Source organism: Pyricularia grisea (genome assembly GCF_004355905.1).
Source record: "Pyricularia grisea strain NI907 chromosome Unknown Pyricularia_grisea_NI907_Scaffold_4, whole genome shotgun sequence".
NCBI lineage: Eukaryota > Fungi > Ascomycota > Sordariomycetes > Magnaporthales > Pyriculariaceae > Pyricularia > Pyricularia grisea.
In genome coordinates this window covers 3836005-3858201 of record NW_022156718.1, presented here as the reverse complement: position 1 = coordinate 3858201, position 22197 = coordinate 3836005, and the positions used below count along the sequence as shown (strand labels likewise).

Here is a 22197-nt window from a genome sequence, read left to right as displayed (position 1 = left end):
ACGCGCTAACCCTTGCCGTCTTTCCCCCACCGTTTGCCTCGCAGGCGTCTCGTCACTCCAGTTCCCACCAACCCGGTGATCGCTTTGTTTCTGCTCGGTGGCTGCAACCACGGGCGAGTCAATCGATCGAACGACCCCAAATTCTCTTTTATCTTGCTTTCTCACATCGTAGACTAGACAGACGCACGACGAAACAGACACGAGAAAACGCCACGCCCACGCCCGCAACCACACACCACATTCACAGCGAGACACGGGCGCGAAGACAACCAGCGCCATAGGGCAGAGCAGAATCATTCACACTCACTCCCACGTTTCCCAAGATAAGCGTCCGTGCGAGAATCCGTACGCGTCGTCGTCCACTTTTCGCCCTGTCCCGGCCCTGCCCACCGCCCATTTGACCACAACCGCCAGGCAGGCCCCGGACAGGCCAGGTCTCTGGAAATTAGGCATTGCAACCCAGGCCCAGATTATCGCCATTTCCCATTCGCCTCTGTTGAACTTGCAAAAGGTATGTGGTGTTTCTTGCTCCGCATGAGTGCGTTAGCTGCTACTGGCCAACTCGAACCCATCCCCATCGAAGTATCGAACTTTTCCTTCGCTCAATCTTCTCTGCTAGGCGCCCCTCTGTGGAGATGGCGTATTGAAAGATCATCATCTGCCCCTTGCCCTGCCCTGCCCTGCCCCTGGACCGGACCCGAACCACATGGCTCCCTCCCCCTCCTACAGTATGCTTGTCCATTCCATCCCGCTCCGCGCATTCGGGATCACCATGACATGACATGACATGACATGGCTAGCTGCCTATACTTTTTTTGTTTGTTTTCATAGACTTTTTTTTCGTTCTTATTCTGAATCCTTCCCGTTTCCCGTCCCTTCCGGCTCATGCATCAGGAGAAAAGAACCCCTGCTCATAGCTTACTCTAGCGTTCTTCACCCGACATCCACATATCCACAGTCTGTGTGCCTTACTGCTGACTAGGGGTGGGCACACTATACTTTAAATTTCTTTCACTTTGTCCTCTACTCCTCCCATCAGTCCCACCGCCTCATTCCCTCTCCGGCAGTGTCATCCTTATACGATACCACCACAGGCCCTCAGATCCCGCCGCCTTTCGCGAGCGAGACGAGGGACTGACTGGACCATCGACTGACCGCAATGAGCAACGCAGGCTCTCGTCACAGCGGGCTCGGCACCGACGTCTCCCGCTTCTCCGACTCTGAGAACGAAGAACAGTCGCCCGGCGCCTCGCTCAAGTCACCCTCGGACAACATCTTCTCGGGCGTCTACCGCGGTATCAAGAAGAGCAGAGACGACATTGCGAAACTCGCCCGGCAGCCCTCACAGCTTGGGCTGAAATCTTTTTCCTCGTTCCGATCCGCGCCAGCAAACCACCATGCTCGCAATCTGAGCCTCCAAAATAGCCTCGAGAAACCCTTGCCGCCAGAGCCCCCGCCCGGATCGACACACTCATCCCAGCCCGGCTCTCCCCTGACCCCGACTCCCGCTTCGCAGGCACAAGCTGGCAGCATCGACGGCCTAGTGCAGCAATCCCGACCAAAATTCGAGCGAACAAATACCATGGATTCGATGAATTCCATGACATCAGTCTCGTCAGTAGAAATGCCACAGATGAGGGTCAATCAGAGGAAGCAACCTGGCGACTTGAGCCTGAGCAGCAGTTTTGCCAGCTTGGCTAGCCAGTCTACACAGGAAGACCCCAGGGAAAGGGAGACCACGACACCCAGAAGTGCTGGTCCCCAGTCCGCAGGGCCATCGCCGCAGGTTGCCCAGGCCAGAACTCCCGTCATTGGCCCTGCTGTGGGAACTCCCTCGTCTTCCGCGCCGCACCTTTCAGGGTTGATGTGTAATGTACACAGAACCACCGGGCGCGAGCCACATCCGCTAGTGGGAGCAACCACAACCGTGCTAGGGGACAAGCTGTACGTCTTTGGAGGCAGGATACTTTCGCGGAGCCGCCCCGCGCCCCTGACGGCGGACCTCTACGAGCTAGACCTGATCAGGCGACATTGGACGAAGCTCGAGACCACGGGAGATGTCCCACGGCCGCGATACTTTCACTCAATGTGTGCTCTGGGCGACACGAAGCTTGTCTGCTATGGGGGTATGTCGCCCATGCAGACCTCGTCTAGCCCATCAGCTCAAGATGGATCGCCCGAGGTTACAGTCATGTCAGATGTTCACATTTACGATGTTGCAACCAAGAAGTGGACGTTCATTCCTACACCAGATGCCCCTCAAGGGCGATACGCACACTGTGCATGCATTTTGCCGTCGTCAGCTGCTTTCTCGTCACATCGGGCATCCTTGTCCGCATTACAACACAACCCATCCACCGGAGCTAATGAGGGAAGGATAGGCATCAACATCGATGGCACAGGCGGCGCCGAGATGATCATCGTGGGAGGTCAGGACGGAAACAACCACTATATTGAGCAAATAAGTGTATTCAACCTGAGGAGTCTAAAGTGGACTTCGACGCAACCGCTCGGCAAGCAATGTGGTGCTTACAGAAGTGTCGTCGCCCCGCTACCGGTGTCGGTCACGGCCAAGATTGGCCAGGCCAATTCGGGCGGGATGAAACAAAGACAGGACGGTGGCATCAGTCAAGAGGCTCGTGAGCCAGGCTCGTCAATGCTCATCTACTCCAATTACAACTTCCTCGACGTCAAGCTCGAGCTCCAGATCCGGGCTAGCGACGGTAGCTTGACCGAGAGGTCCATGTCTGGAGCATACACGCCGCCTGGACTTCGTTTTCCCAATGGCGGTATCATCGATACCCACTTTGTCGTTAGCGGGACGTACCTGACCTCATCAAAACAAGAATATGCACTATGGGCGCTGGACCTCAGGAACCTGACTTGGTCCAGAATCGATGCCGGCGGCAGCGTCTTTAGCCAGGGCAGCTGGAACAGAGGAGTTTTGTGGAACAGGAGAAACACGTTTGTGATCCTGGGCAACCGCAAGAGAAGTTTAGTGGATGACTACAACCACCGGCGTCTCAACTTTTCCAACGTCTGTATGGTTGAACTGGAGGCTTTTGGCTTCTACGACAACCCCAGGAGAACGTCTCCCATGTCCGGATTCGTCTCGGCAAGCAGTCCCTACACAAGTCCTGGCCTGAGCCTAGCCCGAAAGGCAGGCTGCACGGCAGGAGGTCGCTTCCACTCCCGAGCATCAGAAGAGTTGGGCGAAAAGGCACTCGTACTACGTGAGCTTGCCGATATGGACATCCTTTGCATTGGCGGCGAGCGCATCCCCGTCAATAGCCGTATTGTGGCTCGAAGGTGGGGTCCGTACTTTGTGCAACTCCTACGCGAGGGAACAGCAACACAGGATGGGGGAGATATCGCAACTATGCGCACTGCTGGCCACGGTATGCGGTCGAATTCTGTCAGCACCATGATACAAACCAACAGCCGAAACACAATGGAGAGTACCATGTCCATGACGAATTCCATGGCTTCAGGTTCAAGCAACGCTAGCATGAAGCCACCGAGCACGGCTGCGACAAGCGTTTCTGGCAGCATGATGAGTCCTCATGGTGTGGCCATTGATCCCACAACAGTCAACACTGCACCCACGCCTCGGACGCTACCGCCCAGCTCACGTCCGAGGTGCATGTACCTCCCGCATACTTACCTGACGATTCAGGCCCTGTTGCACTACTTGTACACCAGCAGTCTTGCGCCGCCAAGCTCGCCATTGTGCACGCCACAAATTCTCTGTAGTCTGCTGCAGATCGCTCGACCGTACCGGATTGACGGGCTCCTAGAGGCTGTTATCGAGAGGTTGCACACACTTCTCGATAGCAGAAACGCTGCCGCCGTTTTCAACGCCACTGCCATGGCAGCTGGTGGTGGGCGGGGCATTGATGGGTCACTGAATCCAAACTTCTTCGTGCCGATCGGCGGGTTGGAGACACTCAGTCCAACTACCGATTCCTCGGGTGAAATGGGTGGCAAGCAGTCGTCCGACTTGCAACAAATGAGCCGACTCAACACGGCGACACCGACCGCGGGCAACAGACCCGAGAGTGCCGAAATGTCAGCGACGGCCAGCATATCGGGTGGCAGCGAATGGAGTTCGGAGATGGGTGAAGACAGCGACCGCGGCGGCAGCGGGACGGCGAGAGAGGTCTGGAATGGCGAGCTCAGCAGTGTCATTGGACTACAGAAGCGCGGTCTCAGGGGTTTGATGGAAGGTCGGCGGATGAGGGATAGGGCGGGAACGACGAATACCGTTGCTGTCGGCGGGATGATGGAGAGAGAACGGACCGGCAGCGTTGCCAACATTGGTGCCGGTCGAAACGGTGCTGGGTTGGGTCTGGGGATCGCCAGTGGTAACTAGTAGCCGCGTGGGCTGGTTGAGAGCAGGCTGCCGGGTCGACTCCGAATTTCCTTGCATGATTTGATGAGCATTTCACGGTCGACAAAGCACTTTTTTGCATATTTTCTGTTTATGGTATCTTATTCCCAATCCGGGTTCACGTATATTTATTGTCTTTGTGGCCATTCATTGTCAACATCCCGCACTTAGAATATTCATCTTTCATCTGACTGGTGCAACCAGTTTGGGCCACGCTTTTGGTCATTTGACCTTTGTGCTTTTGTGTAGAGGCATTTGTCGCAAAATCACACAAGGCCCAGGTCACGGTCTACCGCACGCATTGTTGACAATTGACCGGCTGGCGGACCGTCACAACTCTGTTCGTCAATCCCCGCATCAACATACCACGGTTCATACAGCCGATTTGGGAATTTTCGAGCGCGTGGATTGCTGGCAGTTATGTAATTTGTTTGTCGGGCTGTGAACTCTGGGACGGGCATTAGCCGGCGGTCGGTAAAGGGACCGTCAAGCTCCAACACCAGCGTCATGGCTGCGACGGGAAATTCTGTTAATCTTTGGACTGGAATGGAAGTGAACCAAGTTTAGTCACTTTTTCAATAGATATATAGAGTTGTAGTTTTAATGTTATGAATTTGATATTTTCTCGATTATCTCGACGTTCTCCTCATTGAGCTTGCATCTCTCGTCTTACAACAGTTCCTGTATATTGTCACACAGATTCACCATAATGAAGGTCAACGTTGGCGATTCTCGTGCTGGTTGCAGCCGTGACCGCAGCACCATCGCCAGCTCCGTACTGTTTAGGTCGGGGTGCATTTTGCCAGCAAAAGTGGTTTTTCTTTCTTGTCCTTTGCTCCTTTTTGTCCTTGTTTTGCTGGTTCTTTCTTGCTTTCGTATTCTTATTACTTTGAGGACCATAACAACCCCAGAATAACCCGAAACTATAAAAAAGGGAACTGTTGGCTTCACAATCCCAAGCTCCATTAACGAGGGCCTGTTCAGGATTGGGCATTTTGCGCTGTACAACGGGGGGCGGATGAACGACCGGTGCGCAGTTCTACATCAGCTTTGCGAAATTCAACATCCAAGGGCGGCTGGGGCTCCCAGACACCGAGTGGACTAGTCAGCTTGCCCGGAGCATAGGAGTTCATTGACCCTGCGTTGCTGGTCAACAGTTTGATATGACCGCGTTGTAGTCCCTAAGCTGTGGCCTACTTTCATTCCAGCTTTCACGTTCTATTTCGCAAACACGTATTCTGTAGAAGTAGTACTGTTCACTACCTAGCTACTTTTGATTTAACAAAGAACACGAATATAGGCTAAAGGAAGGTTGAGTAAACCCCAAGCGAACCAGGAATAAAGAAAACAGGGAAAGACAAACGGAAACAAAAAGAAAAAAAAAAAAAGAAAAAAGAAGAACCCCCCCAGAGGAACAAATGCTAACAAGGCAGAATTTCTAATAAAACCCTCGCTCTCTTGTGGAAGCGCCTCTTACTTTTACCGGTGTCGGGATTGTCGTTCCCTGCCCACCTAGGTCCTAAAAATGAATGTTTTGCCTCGCATTTCTGCCGGCGTGGTTGTAATTTTCATTATTACCTCCGCCATTGCCATTGTCATCCCTGTCGCCCCCGTTGCCTCCTCTCCAAGTACCATCAGGGTATGGCCATTTGGGAGGCTTATAGCCTGGGTCATGGCGGGGTGAAAGGACCTTGGCACCGCCGTCGGTAGCAGCCTGGCGAGGCCTTATCTTCCCGTGTCTGGTACGTCTGCCGGCGCGTTCGACAGCATCACCAGGGGCGACAAAGATGTCATCGTCCCAAGCACCCCAAGGGGTATCCCAGGGCTGCGTATCAAAACGGGGAGGCGGATCGCGCCGCGGAAGGACCTTGCTGCCGCCGCCGAAATTACGGGCGGCAAGGCCGGCGATGTGGTCGCCGGCGGGGGAATAGGCCAGGGCCGTACCACCTAGGACGGCGAGGGCTAAAAGCTGAGATATGTCGCCGAAATGCATTTTTGTCTTTTTAGTGGGAGAAAAAAGAAAATTGTCGAAGCAAAAAAAAGAGAGAGAGAGAAATCAGTAAAAAAAAAAGTGAAATTAAAGAAGTATAAAGTTGGATACAGACAAGATAAAACTCTAGCGTGGATGGCGACTTCTTGTGTCCTTATTGCAAAACTATACCCAAAAGCATTCATCAACGTTTTGACTTGGTAATATACAGCGCAATTTAAGCGGTTATGAACACCCCGGTTGTGTGGTAATGCGCATTGATCCTATTTTCTTTTCTCGAAGATCACTTGTCAGCTTTTTACTCTTTTGGTTTTCACAACACTGGTTGTTTTGAGTAATAGCTAAGTAATCCTTGGCTAGGTATGACACGCTGTTAATAACATCGTCTTTTATAACTAAATGCGTTTTCTTCTTCTTCTTTTTTTTTGTTCTCTTTTGCTATTTTGAGCAAACTTGCAATTATATAGCTCATTCTTTGGGGTATATTGGTTCCACGCGCTGAATAATTCTGGCGGGATGAGGTATACCGGAGTGCGAGAAGGGGTGGAAGTAGTAGTAATTATTAAGTCTATGGGCTTATTGTCTATTGTACTGCCTTTCGTGTTCCCGGCCAGCCATCCTAAGTCTAGTATATCTGAAAATCCGAGTACAATCCATATCACGCAAAAGCTGATGTGGATAAAAACTCCAAAAAAATCATCACTGCCTGATGATCAAGCTCGTGGTAACGCCGGAAATGACAAACTCACTGGGGCCCACGTAGCTCTGCGTGCCAGTCTGGTCCCTGGAAAAGTCTCCAGTGGAAAAGGCGCGGGCCGCGTGCACCTTCTGCACACCTCTCGCCCAGTCGGACGTCCAGGTGAAGGAGAGGAAGGCGGGACGGCTGGGGCCTTCAGCAGTGAAGGAAAAGACAGCGTTGGGGTCCGAGCAGCTCTCGTTGGGAACGGACGGGATGGTGGTGGTGGCCTGGGTTGTGGCGGTACAGATCAGAGGTGGAGAGGAAGCGCTTGAGCGGACCTCGAAGGTGAGGCTGTTTTTTTGTTAGTGGCTGTTGGCTGATATTTGCAGATGAATGGGGAGAGGAGTATGCGCTGGTCCTTACAAGCAAGTTGTGCCACGGGGCTGGCATTGCAGGTTGGTGACCTTGACCGTGACCGACTCAGGGGCCTGGCGCGGGCTGATGGCGGCCGCCGAGGCGGTGCTGAGAAGCGCGGCGAGAGGGGTGAGGAACTTCATCTTATTAGACTGGCGATGGTCTTACAACAGGGTGGGAGTTGAAGTCTTGAGGAATGATGGAAGTCGTGAGGCCGGCGAGAAGAGGATGCTTTTGTCTAGCGGTGTCTTCTTGGAATCGAATGCTTGGTTATGAGACGAAGCACGAATATTTATACATGATTGACGCCGACATGCTTAAGCCTGTATTTGGTGATTTTGATGTCGATATTACGATACAGCATGTCAGCAGCAATGTTGCATCACAAATATGCCACTAGCCTCGTGTCTCGTGTTGTCGAACCGGTCAATCTGTGCTCGTAATGGCGTTCCGAGCGACACACTATGCTGCCTAGATGTTCCTTTGTTGGGTATTGCAAGGGAACCGGCCGCTCCGGGGTTCCACCTAGGCGCATTCACGAGTACTTCCTTGCCACGCTGGACGCGGTAGAGCGGAAAGCAGGATTGAAAACTTCATAATGCATGCTTAGGGATGCTTAGAGACCCTTTTCATCAGCAGAGTGCTTATTCAGCTCTGATCGTGTTGGTCTGTTTTGGTACGAGCCAGGCTGTTTGATTGGATGCGCGGGAGGACGACGATGGCGTTTCCTGATTGGGAGAGGTTTGGACTTGTCCTGCACAGAAATAACCTTGTTGTCGGAGGTATTGAAGGTCAGGTCCCCAGAAGTCGTATGGATGATGCCGCCCTACCTAAATGGTCAGTCGCAGTGACGGCAACCTGCACCGAATTCCCGTTTACCCCACTGTTGGGTCCCACATTCGGTACCTCTGCGTCGCTGCATTTTTAGGGTTAAATCCAATGAAAAAATGGTCAATTAACCCTCGTCTGACTACATACCTCCTTACCTTAGGTACCTACCCTACCTACCTGGTACATTAATTATTGCATCAACATGGCCACACCGTCATCTTTGCCGTACCACGAACCATCAATCACGACAATAATTATACTTTCTGGCTTCCTAATTCTCCTCAATGCGATCAACTATGGTCTCAACAAGCTTGTTTATTGTGGCCTTGTCGGCCAAGTCTTCCTTGGCATAGCCTGGGGCACGCCCGGCACGGGATGGCTCTCTGAAGCGACGGAGCACTCGATCGTCCAGCTCGGATATCTTGGCCTGATTCTTGTCGTCTACGAGGGCGGTCTTTCCACAGATTTCCGATCGCTCAAAGCGAATCTTCTACTGTCCACAGCCGTCGCCATCACCGGCATCGCATTACCCATGGCCTTCTCCTTTGCACTCGCCTCAATGCTCGGCGCGTCGCCCCTGCAAGCCTTCTCCGCTGGTGCCGCTTTGTGCTCTACCAGTCTCGGTACCACCTTCACCGTCCTCGGCACCAGCGGATTGGTGACAACACGGATGGGCGTTGTCCTCACCAGCGCCGCCATGATGGACGATGTCGTCGGTCTGATAATGGTCCAGGTCGTCTCAAACCTTGCTGGAAGCACCGGCAACTTTGAGCCTGTCACGGTGATACGGCCGGTTTTTGTTTCTTTAGGACTCACGGTTCTGTTTCCTTTGATGTGCAGATTCCTGGTCCGACCCGGAACGCTTTATCTGAACGCAGTGCGCACCAAAAACCCAGGATATGGCCTTGATCGCCTGTTGAGACTGCCCCAGACATCACTCACCATACACACAGGCTGCCTGCTGGGGCTGGTCATCGCGGGGACATATGCGGGGACCTCTGGGCTGCTTTCCGCGTACGTCGCTGGCGCGACCATTAGCTGGTGGGATTCTGAGGTACCTCATCTCCCAACACAAATTTCCCAAGACAAGGAGCACAAACGGTCGATAAAACACACTACGGAGCCTGAACCAACCCAGCCGACAGATGTAGGCGTCTTGACAGTGTCTCCCGCCTCGAATCGACGCCAGCTACCGGACGAGTCCTGTCCCAACAGTGGTACCGAAATCTACGAGCGATACTACAGCAAGGCTGTGTCTAGCATTTTGTCACCCTTCTTCTTTGTAAGTTGATCGTCGCACTTGAGCAAAAAGAAAGGTGCTCCTTTTACTCTTGCTGACCATTGTGTGCCTCATTAGGCTTCAATCGGCTTCTCTGTTCCCATTAGTCAGATGTTCTCCGGTCCTATAGTGTGGAAAGGTCTAGTCTACACTATTTTGATGATACTCGGCAAGCTGATCTGCGGCATCTGGTTACTGTCTTTCGCGAGCCCCCTGCGATCCCTCCAGCGCCTAGTCAAGTCACTTTCTCGCTCAAGAAACGAGGTTGCAATTGTCACACCAGGGGCTCAATGTAAGCATAGGGTGCCTCGCACAAACAATGTCCAAGCCTTGTCGGACACACAAGCTACCGAGCCGAGCCACAGCAGCCCCGAACGAGCTCCCATGGCCGAGATCCAGTCCGCAGATTCGCCCACCAACAACGCATCACCGGATCCAGAAATGCCAATATCTACATATCCAGCTTGCATCCTTGGCTGCGCCATGGTCGCACGTGGTGAGATTGGCTTTTTGATCTCAGCCCTGGCCGAGAGCACTGGCATCTTCAGCGGACAGGCTGGCGCACCAGAGAAGCCCTCGGACCTGTTTCTGATCGTGACCTGGGCAATCACGCTCTGTACCATAATTGGGCCACTTTGTGTCGGCCTCCTTGTGAATAGAGTGAAGAAGCTGGAGAGGAAATCAAGAGGTGGAAAGCACAATGTGCTTGGGGCGTGGGGCGTTGACCAGACCAGAATCCCCTGACCAACATGGCTTCCAGTCGATCAGTCATCAGTGTACAATAAAGTTATGAAATTTGGGTAGCTAGTCATATGGTAATTCCTAATCGCCGACCGATGTAATGGAAAGGCCACGTTATAGGCAATTAAATTATATACAAGCATTCAAAGCAATTTGCCGCGTAAGTTCACTCAAGTTCCGCTATCTGCACAATTTCTCAACTTCCCCTTCTGACTCTAGCCCTCGTGATATTGTTCTGCTAAGCGGACCGGGCTGGGGAATTACTATTACCTCAGTATCCTTGACTGCCTCCCTGATTATTTGTTTGTCGGCCAAAAACTTTCCATTTTTTGCGACGCCAATCAATACGTGGCCTTGTTCCATTAGGTAACTAGGTAGGTATATACATGCCGCCTATCTACCCAGGAGGCGCGGGCCATTTGTCAAGCACAACCGCGTCGCCCTCTAGAACAAAAGTAGCCGTTGTCAACGTCGGCTCGTCAACCGTGATTGTGTACCTGCCTGGGTAAAGCACCGTGTTTCCCTCCCTGTCGTGCCTCGCGATATCACCAACCGTCCACTTCAACTCCGCGGTCGTTGTCTGCCCCGGTGCGATTCCGCGGAGACGTGTATAGGCTGAAAGCGTCTTGATCGGATATGGCTTCAGTCCATACTGCCCAGACAAGTAAACGAGCGCCACGTAATCAGAGGTGCGGTTGCCTGTGTTGGTGATGGAGACCGGTAGCGGCGGCGCCTCACATGTGTCGGGAAACTCGTTCGTGCAGCGGCCGACGAGGTCGGCAATCTTGAGGGTATCGGGGAAGCTCGTGGCAACCTCGGCTTTGAATGTCGTGTAGTGCAGACCAAAGCCGAAGGGCTTGATGGAGTTATTGTACCATCTGTAAGTGCGCCCGGGATACTTGCAGGTTGGCCGCAGGTTCATGTCCGTCATGGGGATCTGTTCCGTATAGCTCGACGGGTACTGCGTCACCGGAAGACGACCCGCTGGGCTCTCTTGCCCCGTGATGAGCTTCATTACGGCGACGCCACCGTCTTGACCTGGCCAGTTCGCCCAAAGGATCGAGCTAACCTCGTCAAGCTCCAACAGAGGCGTATCGTCAAGCTGGTCACCGAGAAGAGTCACCACGAGCGGCTTGCCGAGCTCGCTCAGCTTCTTCACCAGAGTCAGCTGTGCCTCGGGCCAGTCGAGATTGGTTCTGTCCAAGGTTTCGCCTGCAGCAGAGGTGTCGAGGCCGCCAAAGTATAGGATGTAATCGGCCCCTTGTGCCGCCTCCAGAGCATTCGTCGTCCAGTTGTCGCTGGCATTGCTGTTTTGCAGGATGGGGCCACCAGCCACTGTGATATCGAGGCCGAGCTGTTGTGCAGCAAAGGCTGGGGAGTACAGGTGGTGCGCGCGACCACTGTACCCTCCTTGAAGCTTGTCCGGCGCATCAGCCCAGAAGCCAATCATGGCGATCTTGTGAGAAGGATTCAAGTCCAGCGGCAAGGTGCCATTATTCTTGAGAAGCACCATACCCTCCACGGCAGCCTGTAAAGCGAGATTTTGGGCTTCGGGGGAGTTGACATGCTCCCAGTCAAGACCAGCATAGATGGCCTCTTGGCCATCAAAATAGCCTGCTCGCACAAGACCTTCATAAAGGCGCAGAAGGGCCATATCGACCGTCTCCTCTTTGAGAAGACCCTGCGACCAGGCGCCAGGGATGTCTGAGCTGCCGGTGTATTCACAGCTCGTATCCATGCCAGCCTCGAAGCAGAGAGCAGTCCCGGCCGCGTTGGTAGGGGCGTAGTGATGGTTTGCCGACACATCCAGCACGGCCTCGCAGTCGCTCGTGACGTAGTTGTTGTGCTCGGTCCACTTCCAGTGCTCTCGGAGGATGGTCTGTAGGAGGTACGTGTTGGCACAGGATGGCACGCCATTGACGGCGTTGTAGGCGCACATGATGGAGCCGACTTTGGAGTCGCGGGCGCACTGTTGGAAGGGCTTGAGGTAGTACTCGGCGAGGTCCTGCATTGTGATGTTTGCGTTGAAATCGTGCCTCGTAGTGCCGTTCCAGTCCTCAAAGTCGTTTCCAGCGTAGTGCTTGCAAGTCGAGATGATGCGGCGCTGCTCGTCTGGGATCGGACCGTCCAGCCCTCTGGTGATGTACTCGGCGTACCGCTTGATCCGGAGAACATCCTCGCCCGGCGTCTCAGAGCCACGTCCCCATCGAGGATCCTTGAAGGCGTTCACATTCGGCGTCCAGTAGTCGAACCCTGCCCAGCCAGAGTTGCCCCAGGCCCTGGCCTCGATGCCGATGGCGGTACCGATCCTTTCTATCAAGTCGTCGTCAAAGGCGGCAGCTATCAAGAGGGGCATGGGGTATGACGTGGAAGCGTTGAATTCGACATTGCCTTGGGGAAAGTAGGTACCAGGAGCATATGCAACTCCATGAAGGGCCTCACTCCACCAATTGTAGGCGGGCAGGCCGATGCGGGGGGCGCCTTGTGATTTGCTGTGTTGGCGTCAGTTTCCAAACTAGAATTAGAATCTACTTGACTAGCTCTAGTACATAACAATGCCAAAGCACCTTGCCGATAAGACTCTGCTCACCTGACCAGATTTTGAAGCTTCTCTTCGACGGTGAGAGCTTCTACCAATGCCGCTGCACGCTCGGGGGGCGACAGCGTGCGGTCGCAAACCTTGTTAGTGGAGAGGGTTCCATTGACACAGTTGGGGTAACTTTGGCGCCGAGATTCCGGGTCCTCTTGCGCGGAAACAAACGCGGCAGCGCCAAAGATGATCCAGTAAGACTTCATTTTCAGTCACACAAAATTATGACAACATACATCTTGCTTTTGACTCTGATGGTAACTGCAGCCAGTAGGCCAATATTTATATTAAAAAAAGACAATTGCGGGTGATGCGGGGAGACCGGAGTATACGACATGATTCGGGCGCCTAGAATCATCGGCTCTATGAGGAAATATCGATGGGGTAGGTTGGCATGCAGGAATCATGCCGCCCTCGAAATTATCCGGTTTAGCCAGGCGGGGGCATTCAAGATCTGATCGACACAAGTTTTGGGCCTTTGTGAATTGGAGACCTTTCAAAGTTTATTGGCAAAAAGGGCCCAGGTTGACGCTTGTCGAGTCATCAGGAACTATGTGATTTGCATACTTGAGTACTTTGGCATGGTCATATTGTACGGGATATGAGGGAGGAAAAAAATGCTTCTTTTTACTTCAACGGTCGTGATGGAGGCAACGGCAGATAATGCATAGGCCGGCTCGTTGCCCTGCAGGTAAGAATTATCCACTTCTGCACCCAAGCTTCCGCATAACCTATAACTAGCAGGAAACGCCTGCGACTACATGGCCTCCTTCACGGCCTCCACGGCCTCCTCTCCCGCCTCGTCTTCCATGGGTAAGACCTGAATTGGTCTGGTAGGCAGGATAGCCTGTTCCGTCCGCACACGGCGCACAGTATGAAAACTTTTTGTCTGCGTCAATGGCGGCACCACATCGAGGAGCCCTGGGTTTCATAGCACCGGGATTATCAGACCGCGCCTTTTCCGGGTCTTGGAGCCTCGTGGACGCCGCATCTTCTTGCCGTGACTGCTCAACCGGGGTGGGCGCAGCCTCAACTCCTCACCCTCCCTCCCCTCATGCTGTGCTCGCTTTCTCTGCCTTGGACGACCACCCCCCCTTCTTCGCGCCAGGCTGGGCAGTGACTTCAACAGTGATTTTCCCATCTTCTATTAAATATCACACTTCGATACCCTTGGTCAGCATTACCTCACACCTCATGACGTCCTTTCCGACAACCTCGAGATGCCAGGCGAGGTCACTCAAGGACTGAGCATTAAAAGCCGTGACAACTGACAAGTGCCCGACAGCGCGTGCTTGCCGTTGGGCCCATGTTTTCTCGTCTGGCCGATTGCTACCTCTCCAGCCACCTCCCGATCCGCATGGAAAAGTAACTTTGTAGACTTTATGGACCTCTTGCCCCAGGACTAGGCCCACATTGCCAGCGTCATTGCGGCTTTTTCGGTTCTGGATCCAACAGATAAAGGCCGAGAACATGGAGTAAGAGAGCTCTGAATAGACTTTTCGCACAAGTCTGTGCACCTCGGCCACGCCTTGTATGTCTGTCTTACTCGCGATACACAAGGTGGTTCTTGGTCTTCCGCAAGCTTATTAAAGCAGTAGAAAATTTGTTTATCTACCCAGGAATCGATAATAGCTTTACCTCAATCAATTCAGGTCCCTCTTTTTCGCTCAAATCAGAATACTTACTTGCTTCGGCCCTCTGTACTTTCTCCGGCAACAAACCACCTGCTTATAAACCTCGTCTACAAGTGGTAATTAAAGCAAAGAGGAAAATATATTGCGTCTTGTTACTAAAGTTTGTTTATTCTCGGAGTACGAGAGGGAGCTATTCTCAATCTTTTCACAGACATAGAATAAATGGAGTCACGCGACTCTGTCCGTGCCTTACTTGTAAGATGCCTGATTGCGCATCCGTTTATCTGACCTGGGACTTTACCCCAAGTGCGATAGTCACCGTTATTCCAGCACCACACAATATGTAGGTCGTAATGCGTAACTAGGCCTCTAATCAAAGTCCCCATTTCGAGCTGCAACGGCAAACCAGGCATATGAATCAGCATGCCAAAGGCTGACATCTCTCGGAAGCCTACAATTGATAAAAGGGTCAGATTTTCAAGCATATAGGAGTAAGTTTAGAGGATAGTACTAACTGCAGTGACTCCCAGAGTCCATACTTGTTGTAATCGGCCGTCCCTCTAACTACAATGTAAAAGTCGGAGATTAATGGATAATGGCCGGATCAAATATTAATATAAACAGCTTGTACGTTGTACTCACTATATGGAACATGCGAACTTTCGTGAACAAGTATCCGAGCTCTGTCCCCATCATTTAACCCCCACTTATCAAAGAAATTTGGGCATATATATATTTTGTTATTGGAGTCGTCGCGGGGGAAAACGGGAACATGAGCAGCTGAAGTTACACATTCGCCTCCCGGAGGATCGCAGCGGAAAACAACGTTCGTTTGGGTAATATCGCATGCGTTTTCGATTTTGGAGAAGACGTTTCGAAGCATGTCGATATCCTCTTCGCTATTAGTTTTAAAGTATCTGTATCTGAACGCAGGCTGGTTTATCACAGCGTGATACGCTGCGTCGGCCATTTCTACGCATCTAGGTTAAATAAGTTAGAATAAAGTGTTCCAATGAATATGAAATTATTATTGTACTTTTCCATAGCCTCTTTTATTATGTGTTTCTCGGCAGGACTGCAGTTGTCGCTGATTTGGCCTCGCTTCATTATCTTAAAGCGGTTTGCATCAAGATTTCGAATATTAACCTTAATTGATCTTGACGTTAGGCATAGGCTTAAAATTTATTTATAGACTTTCAACTTACGGCAGTTTTAAAAGTGGAAGGATTGGCCTTCGTAGAAGGCTCTCCTTGGTGTGAAGCCGTTAAAACAGTAGCAGTGGCAGAGGCTGCGATTGCAACGCTCATAACAGCGTAAATGTATTTATAATTCATAATGTTGACTTGGGTTAATTGTCAAGGCTTTGGTGAAACTTTACTGCCAAATATATGTATATATTGAATAACTTGGGAAAGATACCTATTTTCAGTACCAGGTTAACGCACCCTTTATATATCATTGGTTCCGCTATTGCTTTATAGGGTGTCAAAATAAACCTTTCTCGATTTCTATTATGGGATCTACTAAACTTGAACATATCTCTTTTTAAGCGAACTGGGAGATATTTAAAATACACTTGCGCATTAAGAAAATGCCATATTGCATTGATAAATGTGGCCCACTTGTGTATATTGCGACTATTGTATATACGTAGCTAAAACCGCTACACCACTGGCATTTACCGTAAAAGTCAACCTTGTAATATTTAAATGTTTAGTCATTCTAATTGGGGCTGGAGATATCTTCAAGTCAAGGAACAATGCTAGACACAATTGTTGCATTAAACAATAATTTATTGACTCATGGCCACGAACTAAAGCTTTACTATAGTATCGACCGCATTTAAACTTCAGAGGCTGGCGCTCCTGCGCTATTTCCGGAGAAAGGTCTAAAGTTTATGGATTGTTTGCCTTGCCCCGGCCCGCACGTATAGAAGTTTAATGCGAAGCCTCTTGGACCCTCGAATCAACGGATGTTATTTTATGCAGCGAAAGCTCCACTAATACCACGAAGTGTAAAGAACAATTGTTTGCATTAGCACAAGGAATAAAGCGGCCATGGAATCACCAAGAAAAAAGGCCACCCGATAATTCAACCCCATTATTATTTTAAATATTTCCCAAATAATTGGCCAGGTCTTAGACCGCCCCCGTTGACATATTCTACATCGGCACGCTTAATTGGAATTCTATACTCACCATCCCTTCGACAATAGCCGTCGTCCCGATTGCGCAGTACTTGTCCAGCAATCGTGGATGAAGATGTAAGCTCAAGTTATTAAGCTGTAAATGTGCACAGTCGGGATCCGAAGAATATGCTTCGCCTATCCGACGTTTTTCATTGGTGAGATGGAGATAGGGCCTAGTTTTGGAACCCGTCTCAGAGGCCGACTACCTCCTGCATACCACGGATCTTGCCCATGTGCTTGTCAAGACAAACTGGTGCTGGTTGCCCGGCCATAATAAATTAACATCTTCATAGGAAAACACACGAACAGGCAGCCATGCCAGCCGGAACCGACGACCTTGGCAGGGCCGTGGGTTACACCAACAAAACGGAAACCTTAGCCCTTTATTATTAAATTTCTAACTTTTTTTTAATAAAAACAGAAACAAATCGTTGAGAGCGAATTCGTTCGACAATAGAAGCCAGGAAGCCACCGCGATGTCCCAAAATTAACCGAGCGATTGAACTTTTATAAAAAAGTTTTTCTCCCCTTTTAACAAAGACTAACAATTAACAACAAAGGCCGCGTATATAAAATCTCACATTTGGCCATCCTATTTTTCCCCTGTTGTGCCATAAATTAATTACCCAATATTAGTATTTTTCCCCAAAATATCCACTTAAATGCCCGCCTATATAAATAAAAACACGAGTATGGAGAAGGCGATAGATTATATTTACGTTAACAAATCATCATCACCTTCGTGCGCATTAAAGATTAGCAGGGTGCCTTTTGAAAAAAAAAAAAAAAAAAAAAAAAAAAAAAAAAAAAAAAAAAAAAAATGGCGACGATTGTAACAATTATGAACATGTACCTAACTTATGTGGCGGCTTGGACCAAATAATGTGCTTGGGGCGAAAGTTAGATTCTAGTCTAGCTCTCCATGTTGAATTGATTTGTTTACATGCGTGGTTTATCACGGCCAGTGACATTATTCAAGATCGCCTTGAGTACTGAAGGCTATTCAGACCTCGCTGTAATCCAAACTAGCCGGCGATACGTTTTGACCGTGGTATCGGTGACGCGTAGTGAAGGGCTTGGCCGCGATCCAGTTGGCTACCGCCTCAACCTCCACGTTCAATCAGCCCCGAGAATCTTCGGATTGTTGGTAGGGGCAACCCCCGACCTTTTCGTTTGAATACCGCTTTTTAAGTATCGGCACGCTTCCCAATCCCTTATCCTTTTGTTATATTTTAAAGTTGTTAAATCTTTCTTAGACTTTTTATTTCCTTTGCTAATTCACAATGTCCTAACAGCACTTCGCAATTAGCTTCGTTGTCGACGGCTTGACACAGGTGCCTGTCACGACCTTTCAGACAAGATAACCTAGAACCGTATCCTCGCATGGTTGCTGTAACGCAAGCTGACCTTTCATGTATTGGTTCGCTGTAGGGCAAACTGACACGTTGCCGCGCGGGTTAAAAGATACCTAGGCAAGACGACCCGCCCAAAAGTGTGAATTTAGCCTTTTGCAGAAACGTGGATGTATAGGACCGGACATTGGTGCAAGGCTCCACCTTTTCCCTTGAAGCAAAAAAAAAAAAAAAAAAAAAGAAAAGCCGCAGGTCAGGTAACCGCGGTATTTAAAGCTGCTGACAGATGAAGCCCAACGGCTCAAGAGCATTCCTCAACCACCTTACCTGTTACTTATCATCTTACGTTATCATAAAACCATCAATTCGAAAAGGACACTTATGATGCAGTCCTGCTGCTCGGACCTTTGTACCACCTCCTGAACGAGCTGGAGCGCAAGCAGGCGGTAGAGAACGCCGTTGAGCTCGCAAAGCCCAAATGCGGATTGGTGTTCTGCGCTTTCGTCAGCAGAGAAGCCCATTTGAGAGACTTGGTCACTCGGGAACCGGATAGACTTGTGAAGCAGAAGGACTTCTACGCTGCCTATGTGAGTTGTTGTTTTGCCATTACCACCAGACGTAAATGGCTGTGCAACAAGAATCACCGAATTAACAAGCTTTACATCGCCGCTCACAGTTCAAAACTGGCCGATACGAAAAATTGAACGAAGCAAATGTGGCCACATCACAATCATTCCACACCAACAGCGACGAAATACGACACTTCTTCCACAAGCACTTTTCAAACACACTCGAGATGATCAGCCTGCGCTCCACCGAGGGAATACTCGGCGGCGGGCTCGACAAAGCTTTGATCGACGCTGACGCAGATGTCGTCCAGTCCTGGGCGGACTTGATGTTTAAGGAGTATTCTGAGATGGAAATGCACCTGTGATGTGCCGACCATCTGCTTGCCGTTCTGCGGAGAAAGTAGCTAATCGCGTGGCATGAGGTAAACCAGCGTCACGCGACCCACCGGTGATCTGCATACCCGTCTGTCAACATTATACTTGATGTTCGCACGTAGCTCAATCGATTCTTACTCCTTCCCTGTTACTTTTGTTAGTCTGGAACTTCCTTGTAACAATAGAGCAACAGGGCGAGATCGTGGTGCACTATACCAGCGTGGCAGTCCTGGGTGGCGTGCTAATTCGGGAGGCCGCTCGCCAATGCGGCACCCCTGATATCACTTTCACACCTCGCATTAACGGCCGGAAAACCGGTCGAAATATATTACGAATATTTCTGAAAACTCTTTAGAACCCAACAGGATCGACTATCCGAGTGGGTGTTTAGCCCACAAATCTGCCTCGCCTTTTACGGCTCTCTTGCTTTATACTACGGAACGAAAGCTCCGGGCTCGCGGACAAGATCGTTCTCAATGACACGACGGGCCGCGATAGATCTTTGGCTGGATCGGGCGTCTTTACTTTGATGCATGCTAGGTTCGACAATCTCAACTTCACGTGGCCGCAGCTGATAGGAGATTAACTTCAAGTATATTTGTTATTTACATGCTATTGCTTCGTCGTGCAAACCGTATTATCCCTGATATTTGATGTAAGTACAAGTAGGGTAGGCTGGGAAGCTGCCTTAGCAGCCGCCAAGGGACGCAATGGGGTAAAATAGATGTTTCGAGTTTCGCCCAGGATAGGCAAACGAAGAAAAACATCCCCGCAGCTCAAAATCGAACGACTGCAAAAAGACAATGAAACTTTCACTAGAACGCTGCTTTTGGTTTGTCAGACGGTGACTGCGCCGAGCCATTGTAGCCCTTTTTCTTATCATATTTCAGCCCTATCGCCATAATGCCCTCCCAATTTTAATCACCAATGTGTAAACACGTTAGAATATGGGTATAATCATACTTACTGTAACAATTATTGTTATATTGGTTAGTGGGAAAAATCAACTTTATTTTCTTTTTGATATACTCCCTATTTCGAGCTTGGTCATATCACATTCAACAGATTTCCGATAGATTATTTTATATAAATCTTGTTGAGATAAAAAATGTTGTTTGGTGGTTGTGCTGTGAGCAAAGCCGGTGGGTGACTGTGAGCAAAGCCGGTGGGTGACTGGCCAGCGCTGTTTGTGCCAACGGCGGTACTAGCAAGATTCTGTGTCTGGCAACATTGTGGTCGGCATGGGAGATTTTGAGAAACGAATATTCGCTTAGCACTTGAGCAGTCACAAACACAGAATTCATTCGGAGTTTGAAATCTAGACAATTCGGACTTGATGTGAACTCGTAAGCCAATTCTTCTTTGTCAGTTTACATTTGCTCTCTTATTACCTGACGTATGGTAGTCGATCTTGGGTTTGTTGTTTAACTGAATAATGGTTTGATTTCACTTCATAATTACTGTCAGTCCTGAGACACTGGTACCTTGACGATGACAATGGCAAAATGTCACACCAGTGGGAAAGAAAATGCAAACGAAAACAGGGTTATCAATGTTAATGGTGCCTGTCAACTGGAACTTTAATAGACCCGCAGAAATATAAACTAGGGTCCCTTTTGGTGGGCAGTTAGGCGGTTGAAAACATGGTCAATCATCTTTTGAAGTTAGTTGCGGAGTACAAAATTCTTCCGAACACCAAGCTTAAAACAAAGAGCATTGCGGTATAACTTTCCGGAAGGTCTCTGTAAAAGGGCCACCGCTGACTCGCAACAAACGTGCAAGTGCGGCTTCTATGTCAACATATACCGCAATCGTTCAGGATTTGTATTCAAAAGCAGAACAGCCCAACATGTAGAAGTTCAGTTTCACAGGTTGGCTTAAAATTAGGTCCAGCTTCTTGGAATTTGATCAATCATTTAGCTGTATTGAAAAGATTTTCTTTTCGTTGTTACGTTTCAGTAAAAAGGTCTTGCAGCTGAATTGTCCTCTGACTTGGTAACCTTAGGTATGCTAACATCACCGGCATATACGGACAGCGTCGTCACTTTCACATTGTCGATACATGCCACAGAGGACTGGTAAACTGCTTGTCCATTTAAGTGCAAGCTCTAAACTAGGTGACAATCTCCTGAGAGAACTACTCGAAAGCGCTCTCGGTTGATGCCTGTTCTCAAAATATGGAGTATACTGGGTGCCTCCCTTTTACTAATTTATTGTCTTTTTTTCGTTTTTGCTGCTTGACGATAGAAAGAATATGAACCATTTTGGTTCGATTTGGGGCGGGATGACAATCCGAGCGTCGCTTTGGGGGGGGGGGGGGGGGGGGGGTTAACGTCAGCACCCGCTGCCAAGAGCATCTTGACAGTGTTTCAGCCCTAATTGTAGTCCACTGCCGCATGCAGAAGAGCGCCAGAGGGCTGGGTTGACACTTGAGGTGCGGCGTGTCAAGCCAGGCCATGAAGTCAAAAGCTGTAGGAAAATTCCAAAAAACAAAGTCTCGACTTCGAGGAGACTGAGTAGAAATCTTGAAGAAAATCTCACAACTTCTGCCGCATTCGTCGTGAGAGAAGTGACGAGGATCTTGTAGGAGATTGAAACTGGCGCCTGCTGCAAGTAGGTCTTCGATAATTTCATGATAGCCGTTGCGCGATAGACACGAAATTCGCAAGGCATTGCCGCCATTTCTATTGGGATCGGCCCCTTCTTTCAGGAGCATACGAATGATAGCTCGGTGACCTTTTGCGCAAGCAATTTCAAGGGCATTTGGTGACAGAAGACTATACATACACTCTGAATCACCCGGAGAGTGAATATTACGAATCGGGATCTCATCGGTAACGACGGGCTTCCCATTTAGAACGACGTTTCATCCTGGAAGGCCTGTTGGGATCAGCCTTAGCTTCAAGTAGCACTTGAACAATAGCTTCATGGCCGTGTTGGCACGCCACATGAAGTGGAGCGGCGTCCTCGCCCTCGTTTTCAAGCCAATAGCCATTGGCATCTACCCCGTGTTCTATGAGGATACGGACGATAGACTCATAGCCTCTGTCACAAGCCTCATGCAGAGCATCGGATTTGTAAGCTTCTCCCTCATCTGAAATATCTGGACCTTGTTTCAGTAGCTCCCTTCACCGCCGCGAAAGCGAATGAGCCACGGTACCGCCA

General features: G+C 50.0%; 8 protein-coding genes across 8 annotated transcripts; 3 read left to right on the top strand and 5 right to left on the bottom strand.

The window, feature by feature from the left end:
- Positions 1-1159: 1159 nt before the first annotated feature.
- PgNI_07835 (uncharacterized protein) lies at positions 1160-4372 on the top strand (the record flags this gene model as incomplete). Its single annotated transcript, XM_031127841.1, has 1 exon — positions 1160-4372. The coding sequence occupies one exon, from the start codon at positions 1160-1162 to the stop codon at positions 4370-4372; it is 3213 nt and encodes a 1070-aa protein (XP_030981503.1).
- A 1537-nt stretch (positions 4373-5909) lies between these two features.
- PgNI_07834 (uncharacterized protein) lies at positions 5910-6383 on the bottom strand (the record flags this gene model as incomplete). Its single annotated transcript, XM_031127840.1, has 1 exon — positions 5910-6383. One exon carries the CDS (start codon positions 6381-6383, stop codon positions 5910-5912), a length of 474 nt encoding a protein of 157 aa, XP_030981504.1.
- Positions 6384-6924: 541 nt separating this feature from the next.
- On the bottom strand, positions 6925-8071 carry PgNI_07833 (uncharacterized protein). The gene is made up of 2 exons (XM_031127839.1): positions 7483-8071; positions 6925-7410 (listed from the first exon to the last, which is right to left on the bottom strand). Exons 1-2 carry the CDS (start codon positions 7614-7616, stop codon positions 7080-7082), a joined length of 465 nt encoding a protein of 154 aa, XP_030981497.1. The 5' UTR covers positions 7617-8071; the 3' UTR covers positions 6925-7079.
- A 420-nt stretch (positions 8072-8491) lies between these two features.
- On the top strand, positions 8492-10466 carry PgNI_07832 (uncharacterized protein). Its single transcript, XM_031127838.1, has 2 exons — positions 8492-9586; positions 9662-10466. Exons 1-2 carry the CDS (start codon positions 8507-8509, stop codon positions 10325-10327), a joined length of 1746 nt encoding a protein of 581 aa, XP_030981498.1. The 5' UTR covers positions 8492-8506; the 3' UTR covers positions 10328-10466.
- Positions 10467-10721: 255 nt separating this feature from the next.
- On the bottom strand, positions 10722-13120 carry PgNI_07831 (uncharacterized protein; the record flags this gene model as incomplete). The annotated part of the gene is made up of 2 exons (XM_031127837.1): positions 10722-12816; positions 12915-13120. The coding sequence occupies 2 exons, from the start codon at positions 13118-13120 to the stop codon at positions 10722-10724; spliced, it is 2301 nt and encodes a 766-aa protein (XP_030981499.1).
- A 1797-nt stretch (positions 13121-14917) lies between these two features.
- On the bottom strand, positions 14918-15882 carry PgNI_07830 (uncharacterized protein; the record flags this gene model as incomplete). The annotated part of the gene is made up of 4 exons (XM_031127836.1): positions 14918-14999; positions 15064-15112; positions 15191-15520; positions 15750-15882. 4 exons carry the CDS (start codon positions 15880-15882, stop codon positions 14918-14920), a joined length of 594 nt encoding a protein of 197 aa, XP_030981500.1.
- Positions 15883-18374: 2492 nt separating this feature from the next.
- Positions 18375-19543, top strand: PgNI_07829 (uncharacterized protein; the record flags this gene model as incomplete). Its single annotated transcript, XM_031127835.1, has 3 exons — positions 18375-18417; positions 18479-18675; positions 18765-19543. 3 exons carry the CDS (start codon positions 18375-18377, stop codon positions 19020-19022), a joined length of 498 nt encoding a protein of 165 aa, XP_030981283.1. The 3' UTR covers positions 19023-19543.
- Positions 19544-21860: 2317 nt separating this feature from the next.
- Positions 21861-22126, bottom strand: PgNI_07828 (uncharacterized protein; the record flags this gene model as incomplete). Its single annotated transcript, XM_031127834.1, has 2 exons — positions 21861-22045; positions 22069-22126. 2 exons carry the CDS (start codon positions 22124-22126, stop codon positions 21861-21863), a joined length of 243 nt encoding a protein of 80 aa, XP_030981131.1.
- Positions 22127-22197: the final 71 nt, after the last annotated feature.